The following is an 8,580-nucleotide window of genomic DNA, read 5'->3' as shown; positions in this document are numbered from 1 at the left end:
GGCGGGGCTTCTGTCACGTGACGACACCAGCTCTTTCAGAGGATTGGGAGGCTCTCCGGATCAGCCCTAGTTCCGACTCTTCGCCTATCTTCTGTGCGCGGTTAGTCTCTGACCCCGCCTCTCTCAGCTGACTTCTAAAAAGTGGTAAGTTTTCCGCAGTGGCGCAGTCTGCGTTTTACCGTTTTGTTTTTAGAGGTGCTTCACAGGTAGCACCTCTAAAAACACTCATTTTGTTTAGCACCACAAAGCAGAGGGCTTGCCCAGATTCTTCACTGAGGACTTCTCAGTCTAGTTTCACGCCTTCCCCCTCCCAGGTGGGACTAAAAAGTATTATAGGGTGACTGAGACATGCAGGGAAAAACATACTTTCGGCTTGCAGCAACATGGATGAACCAAAAGATTATCATACTAAAGTAAGTCAGAAAGAAAAAGAAAAATAACATATCACATATATGTGGACTCTAAAATATGGTACAACTGAATTTATTTACAGAACAGAAACAGACATAGAAAACAAACATAGTTACCAAAGGGGAAAGGGGGAGGGATAAATTAGGAGTTTGGGATTAGCAGATACAAACTACTATGTATAGAATAGGTAACCAACAAGGTCCTACTGTATGGCACGGGGAACTATATTCAATATCCTGTAATGAACCATAATGGAAAAGAATATGAAAAAGAATATATATATGACTGAATCACTTTGCTGTACACCAGAAATTAACACAACTTCGTAAATCAACTATACTTCAATTAAAAAAAAATTTTTTTGTAAAGATACTTCGGACTCCTTCCCATTCTTATGTGAACCGTCTTCACCAATACAGAGATAGTGCACAAGTTGAGATCCGTCGGGGAGAGAACCTCTCAGAGCACCATCCGAGGATGGGGAGCGTCCTCTAACCACCTCGATTAGCTTTATGTCTCACAATTTCTGGGCTTGAGCCGCTGCATGAGCTAGATGCCCACTAACCGAAGACAACGCTCCCTTGTTCCTTGTTTCAGGGCTGTGTGGGTGACACCCACTGCCAGAAGAACCTGGGGTAGGGGTGGGGGAGAACTTGCTTTGATTTATATACATAAAAACAGTTTTGAGGAACCCAAGCACAGCAATCACTTCCAGAGCACTTATAAGGGAGAAAACAAGCAAGTGGAAAGGAACGGAAAAGCGCAAAAGTTCTTGAGCCTCTTTTGAGGAGGAAGCGTGAGGAAAAGTGAAGCAGACAGCCAAAGCAACTCCTGTTCAGCAATAAAAACATATTCGTTACATAAATATTCAGATCTTATTTATATTTAGCGCTTATGTACTTTTCCTTTCAGGACTTAAATAGCACAGATTCATTTATTTCTACATCAAATGAATATACTATTTTGCATTTCTATAATGCTGGCAAAGAAAGCACTATAATAAACTTCTGGACTGGAAGGGACCTTACAGGCTCTCCAGCCCGATTTTCTCTCCAGTGTAGGAATCTCCTCTGTAGCGCTGCTGACAGTTGATTTTCAAGAGTGCGTTCTAACACATTCGATAATGGGTACCTCAAAAAACAAGTTTCATTTAGTAAACAATTTAGTCATTAGGAAGTTGTTACATTAAAATACAGTTTTCTGCGATTGATCTTCCAGTCATTGATCTTGCTTTGGCCCTCGGAAGCTTCACATGAACAAATCCAATGAACGCCTCTTTCACTTAGTTCTTCAAATGTTTCATGTAACGTATTTGTCTTAAAACTCAGCTCTGACCATGTAGACACTCCCATTCCTAACCCCAAATACCATCCCAAAACCATCAGCAAAATTCTTATGATGTACCAGATTAAATCCACCCCCTTTGCTCTGTCATTTAAGGCCATCCACAAACTGGCTTCAACTTTCCTGTACAGACTCCCTTCCTCTGATGCCTGTTCAAGATACCCCAAATCGAGTAAAAATGGAGGACACCAGATCTGCCCTGAATATTCCCAAAACTTCACAAACCTACCCACCACACACACACACACACACACACACATACACATACACACTTTCTTATCTCTTTGTCTTTGCTTTTGTTGTTCTATCTGCCTAGATACCCTCACTGCCAATTTCTCCTTTTCAAAATGGCATGGATCCTTAAAGGTCGGTCCACATCTAATATTGCCTTCTAGACATGACTCCCTCTTCCTCTGAACTTCATTTATTAAATGAAAGTTATTGATATTTTTGTGTTTAATCTCTGTTACATAACTTGATTTTCCTAATGTAGCTCTATGTGCCCTCACTTATACTCTCAGCACTTTGTTCATCAGTCTACTGCATCATGGTTTATTATATTTCATTGTTAACGGGTTTGTCCTCTGATTCTCCCCTCTGCCTCCCCAAACTAAATTTTGAACTCCTTGAAGGAGGATCTTAATTTTTATTCCTCTTTCTATTGCTCACATACCCACATATTCACATACTCATATATGTAGCTGGCTGGCACTCAATATAATTTTGTTGCCTTGCTTTTAACTGAAATGGACTTAAACTGCAGCATGAGGCAGTGAAGGACTTCCTGAAAAAAAGGGAAAGATCAAGGGATTCTTCCCTGGGTATTTTCCCACAGAAAAAAAGTTTTTTATCTGGAAAGAATGACCCAAGATGCAGAGAGATAGGAAAATAAAAAAAAGACACCTAAAGGACTTAGTCATCTCAAGAAGCCTGTAATGTAGCCCACAGTAGTGAAGATAACAGGGATATCCTGTTTTGAAAGTTCTCTGGGGGAAACCCACCTCTAACTCCTAGAGCTCTAGGGGAGCCGCTCTCAGGCATGGAGGCTAGGGAGGAATCCCTTTTCATAGCCTTAGGATTCAGGTTCCTCCACCCATCTGTCCCTCAGAGAAATGTGTTTGTGTCCCTTTTTCTGTCCCTCTCCCTCACCCACCCCCCCGACATTCCAGCCTGGGGCAGGGGGAGGCCAGCAGACACAAAGCCCTCAGTGTATGGGGTGGGATGTGTCCCCCCCACCCCTCTACCCAGAGGACACAATGCCCCTTCTGCTCCCTGTGCTCTGCCCCCCTCCTCACCACCTCTCAACTGCACATGCCAGGCTGCAATTGGCTACTGGCTCAGGACAGCCCCCTCATACCGGGACCCTGGGGGATTTTAAGCGGGTTCCAGGAACCCCCGCTCAGTTCCTTGTCCCCCACTCTCCCAACCCCGCAGACGCTCCGGGCCCTAGCCCTGCCCCAGCTATGGCTCCTGGGGCTCCCTCTTCCAACCCCAGTCCTATCCTGGCTGCGCTACTCTTCTCCTCTTTGGGTAAGTTGAGCCACCCCAGTCTGGGGGCCCCGGGGCTCAGGTTGTCTCTCAGCAACCTTCCCCCTGCCTTCGCTGTGCTCCTCACTGCAATCAAAGAAACAGGCAGCAACAGCAGGAAGGTGATATTCTATGCAGAGAAAAAATATATATATATAGTCTGGAGGGAGGCTGTAAAGGTAAAGGTATTCTGTGAAGGGAAAAGGGAAAAGAGTGTAGAGAGCTTCCCTGAGGTGGACCTGACTGGACCCGGGTTGGAAACCAGTAACATGCCCCCAAAGCAGTGGTGAAGGCCTAGTAGGAAGCAATGTTAGAGCTTGGTAAGGAACATGTTCAGACATCTGGGTTCTGGTCCCTACTCATTCCCTAGTCGTGCAGAAGTTACCTTAACCTTAGTTTCCCTGAAGAGAAAAGTCAGGGAATGTGATCTAAGGAAGGAGCCCAAGGTTTGTGGTCCCAACTCCTCCGATCCTTTGTCTCTTGGTATCTCAGTTTCTCTTTGTGGATCTGTTGTCCATTATGTGGGTGAACAGAGTAGAAGGGAGGTTCTGTGAGATTCTAGGGTCTTGTCTCATCTAAAGCTATCTTCCACATAAGTTGACCTGCCCCTTCCTTGCCCCACGGCAGATGTTGGGTGAGGAAGAGAAGTTCAAAGCAGGGTTATCTGAATGGATTGTTCCCTTCTCCAAACTGCCCTGAAGCCTAGTGTAGTGGGTGAGAAGTAGGGCAAATGAGGGGAGGGGAGGGAGGGCTGGTTAGAATGTCTGAGATTCTCTGCGGTCAGCTCCTTGAGTCCTAAACCTAGCAGCTAGACTCTTCTGGACTGTACTGGACTATTCAGAGCTATCCTGAGAAAATGTTAAGGATAGGGAGTTGGAGAAGGGCGTGGTGAGGGAAATGGGGAGAGGGAATCTTGGAGTATAAGAGGGAGAGAAAGTTCTGTTCCACTCGTAGCACCATTGAACAGAGCTGAAGGGCAGTGGTTGATGTTTGAACAGGAGGAATAGAAGTTAGATCCAATGAATAACCTTCCTTGTTACATTTGGGATACCCAAGAAGGCTCGAAGGCTGAGTCCCAGGAGGTGAGTCATTGGTGTTGCATGCTGAGGTGGGAGATTTGGGACTATGGACCACGGGCAGGGGTGCGGGGGGCAGTGAGGGGAGGGGAGGCATGAGCCCCCAACACTGGTCAGTGGTCAGACAATGGGTCTCTATTTATTTGATTGCTTCCTCCCTCTCCCATAGAACAAAAGGGTCTACAGTTGCCCCCTGCCAGGGCCAGCCCACACACATAATCTCCCTGGAATGGCCTTGTGTGGGTGAGTCTTGGGAGTGACACTGGGCCAAAAGGGCCAAGAGGAGGGTGAGGAGGGTCAAAGCAGAACCACAAGGGGCTCAAATGCAGAGTCATCTGAGCTTTGGGCTTGGGGGTCCTGCTCTGAATCTAGCTTCCCCTGAGAGGGATATGAGGTCCTTCCCCCCGTGACCCCCCAGTCAAGAGCAGCTGTATGGCAATCAGGGATTCAGCACTGAAGACAGCTGGGTCAGGGAAGAAGACTTACATTCTCTAGTTATCTTCAATTTTTCTGCAAGACATTTGAGTTTGTTGTACTGTGAAATACTATGTAGCTGTTAAAAATAATACTGATCTGTACGCATCAAAGTGGAACACTCCCAACAGATACATATATTCTTTTTATACATATATTCTTAAGCAAAAAAAAAAAGACTATAATGCAATGTATGTTAAAAAAGAAAAGAAAGCTCCACAGAAAAACTATTTCTTATAAGTATATGTGTATCTTGAGTTTATGTTGAGTCTGACACATAGAAAATGGTTACACATTAAACTGATAACGTTGGTAATATCTGGGAGGGGACTACAGGAAAGGAATTGGTCAAGAGAGACTTTAGCTCTCTTTATCTCTATTGCTTGAATAGTTATAAGAACAATGCACTATGTGTTACCTGTATAATTTATAATAAGTTTTAAAAATTGTAGAGCCTGCATCTAAGGGATAGCTTAAGAATTAGATACTGATCCAAAGGGAAAGTTAGACTTGGAGACAGAATTCAACTTCTGGAAGTCCTCAGGGGAATTCTGGTACTGCTGATTTCATTTCCTCTATGAACATGCCGAAGAGCTTGAACCAACACAGCATTTCCACTCATCTATTCAATTAGGCGAGAGAGACCTGGACCGCAGAATTCGTCACTTCTGTCCCAGTCTTTGCTTTGGCCTCTGACTCAGGCTTGACTTCCTATTGATCTCACTCCCTCTATATCCCTTTTTGGACCCACATGTGCATCTGATTCCCCCTCTATGTTTGCAGTGCTTTCCCCAGCCCAGGCCATTGTGGTTTACACGGACAAGGAGGTCCACGGTGCCGTGGGCTCCCGGGTGACCCTGCACTGCTCCTTCTGGTCCAGTGAGTGGGTCTCAGATGACATCTCCTTCACCTGGCGCTACCAGCCAGAAGGAGGCCGCGATGCCATCTCGGTGAGTGCCTGGGGGGAATACTGAGATTGCATAACAGAAAGGGTGCTTCAAAGAACCACAGAAAAGAGAACTTGGGCTAAGGAAGGGGAAATCCTTTATGAGCCATAACCCCATCTTTGGCAAGGTAAGTGGCAATCTTTGTCACACTGACTAGGGCTGAACCCCCTCCCCAGCATTACCCTCACCAGCCCAAAATCCCTCACCCTGAAGCTAGAAATACATGCTTCCCCTCATTCCTCATAGATCTTCCACTATGCCAAGGGACAACCCTACATCGATGAGGTGGGGACCTTCAAAGAGCGCATTCAGTGGGTAGGGGACCCTCTCTGGAAGGATGGCTCCATTGTCATACACAACCTGGACTATAGTGACAACGGCACTTTCACCTGTGACGTCAAAAACCCACCAGACATAGTGGGCAAGACCTCTCAGGTCACGCTCTATGTCTTTGAAAAAGGTGTGAGAGGAGGTGGGATGTGGGTATGGGAGGGAGTTCAGAGAGGGGATCGGGCCTCCCTGAGAGGCCGGGGGAAGGGGCAAAATGCCGGGGCTAATGCCCCTCAGGCTCTGGGAGAGTGGGCAGAAGACAGCCTTGGTTGGGATGTCTTACAACCCAAACCGCAGGGAATAAGTGTGGGGCTAGGAACCAAAGATACTTGTCCCTGCTCATTCCGCCACTTCTTTTCCTTCCCCTTTTAGTGCCTACTAGGTACGGGGTGGTGCTGGGAGCCGTGATCGGGGGTGTTTTGGGGGGTGTTCTATTGCTGCTGCTGCTTTTCTACCTGATTCGGTACTGCTGGCTACGCAGGCAGGCGGCCCTGCAGAGGAGACTCAGGTAAGGCGCGGAGCCGACTCCCCTTCCCCAACCCACTACTCCCCATTGGGCGGAGGGCCAAAGGGAAAAGGAAGCCTTGACCCCTCCGTGAGGGGCTCCAACAGGGCCAAATCCATAGCACCCCCTTTCCCTGCAGTGCCATGGAGAAGGGGAAATTGCACAAGTCTGTGAAGGACTCGTCGAAGCGCGGCCGGCAGGTTAGCGGGACTTGGGGTGCCTCCAGGCAGCAGTCGGGGGCAGGATGGGAACAGTCAAGCCCCACCAGACCAGTGACTGATGCGTGCACTCCTCCCCACAGACGCCAGTGCTGTACGCCATGCTGGACCACAGCAGAAGCACCAAAGCTGCCAGTGAGAAGAAGACTAAAGGGTTGGGGGAGTCTCGCAAGGATAAGAAATAGCGGTTAGCGGGCCGGGCGGGGGGTAAGGGGTCAGGGGCGGAGGCTACGAAAGGCTCTCAGATGGTGGTCATAGAGATGGAGCTACGAAAGGATGAGCAGAGCTCGGAGCTCCGGCCTGCTGTCAAGTCCCCCAGCAGAACCAGCCTCAAGAACGCCCTCAAGAACATGATGGGCCTGGACTCAGAAAAGTGATCACCCCCCTCCCCCCACCAAGGCCCTGCCAGAAAAGGGGGACCTAGGCTCCTCTATCCCCCGTCTAGGTGCTTTCCTCCTTAGCTCCCCAGCCCTGCCCTGCCCTCACTTCCCTTTGAGATGTAAGTTTCATTCCAAAATTCATTCCCCAGGCACTTCATATTCTCCCCCGCCTTCACCCCCTGGCTTTCTGGAAGCCCAGGGCTCCATCCTTCACTTCACCTGCCCCAGGGACTGTGTGTTTGGTGCCCGTTCCTCTGGCGCTGAAAAGAAAGGGACCTTGCTACCCACTGCCTCAACTCCAGGCCACCTGATATTCTCATCCCCTGTACCACCTAGCCTGTCCCTCTGACCCTCTTCTCTCTGACCCTCCCTCCCCTCCATCAGGTGGCCCAGCTCCAGACTCTGCCCTCCCAGCTAACACCCAGGTCACCCAGATCAGATTCTCCTTCAGGTTTTATTTAGGTTGTTAGTTATTTTTTATTTTTTAATCCATTCTTGTTTGTTTGTTTATCTGATCTGTGCCCATGCTCTACCCTCCCCCCATGACTGAGTACCAATGACGTCATGTGGCTTTGGCAATTCCCCACCCCCCATTAAATCCTTAATGGAGAGCCAGCCCAAGCAGAGGGGCCCCCGATCCTCAAACCTCAGCTACAGGAATGGTGCCCCCTGACCACTTTGGAGCACTGTTCTGGGACTCAAGGTCACAGGAAAGGAGAGCAAGAGACAAAGGATCTTCATAGGTGAGGGGGCTGAGGAGGGGACAAATGAGCCTTAAGAAATAGCTTTTAAATAACCACAGAAAAAGCAGGATAAACAAATGGGAAACGGGGGAAAGGGAAGAGGCTGCACTCCTAGCCACAGGGGATTCTTAGGATTTTTCTACATTCTGTATATTTCTTCTCAAACCCCCAAATCTCCTTAAATGTTTAATAAACACTGACATTTCCAGAAGCTGTTGCCTCCATCTCCAATTTCCTCATTCTTCTGGGAATAATCCCTGCCCCTTATCCCATCCCCAACCTCCCACCTTCCCCAAACCCTCTCCTCCCCAACTCCTTCTTCTCCCCAACCGGTTTCAGTTGTTAAGAATTTGATTTCATGGCATGGGTTACATAGTATTATGGAAAGAACTCTGAAATAAGCTCATAAGACACATTCATACATTCAACAAATATTCAGTGAGTTTGTACTATAGTACACAGAGTTCGTACTATGTGCTAAACTGTGTATCAGGCTCTGCGTTTACATGGGTTATAACAGATTCCCTCTTCACCAAGATCTATATTTTTAAAATATCCCAGCCACTCACAAGCTGACCCAGGGCTAGTCACTTGGCTTAGGTAAGCCTGTTTCTGCATTTGTAAA

At 47.7% G+C, this 8,580-nt stretch overlaps 1 protein-coding gene across 1 annotated transcript; it reads left to right on the top strand.

The window, feature by feature from the left end:
- The first annotated feature begins 3,174 nt into the window (after positions 1-3,174).
- MPZ (myelin protein zero) lies at positions 3,175-8,166 on the top strand. Its single transcript, XM_065885232.1, has 6 exons — positions 3,175-3,285; positions 5,616-5,782; positions 6,026-6,239; positions 6,482-6,617; positions 6,754-6,814; positions 6,916-8,166. The coding sequence occupies exons 1-6, from the start codon at positions 3,219-3,221 to the stop codon at positions 7,015-7,017; spliced, it is 747 nt and encodes a 248-aa protein (XP_065741304.1). The 5' UTR covers positions 3,175-3,218; the 3' UTR covers positions 7,018-8,166.
- Positions 8,167-8,580: the final 414 nt, after the last annotated feature.

The sequence above is a fragment of the Phocoena phocoena genome, chromosome 1 (assembly GCF_963924675.1).
Source record: "Phocoena phocoena chromosome 1, mPhoPho1.1, whole genome shotgun sequence".
NCBI classification, from domain to species: domain Eukaryota; kingdom Metazoa; phylum Chordata; class Mammalia; order Artiodactyla; family Phocoenidae; genus Phocoena; species Phocoena phocoena.
The sequence above is the reverse complement of the archived record's forward strand: the minus strand, read 5'-3'. Positions and strand labels throughout refer to the sequence as shown.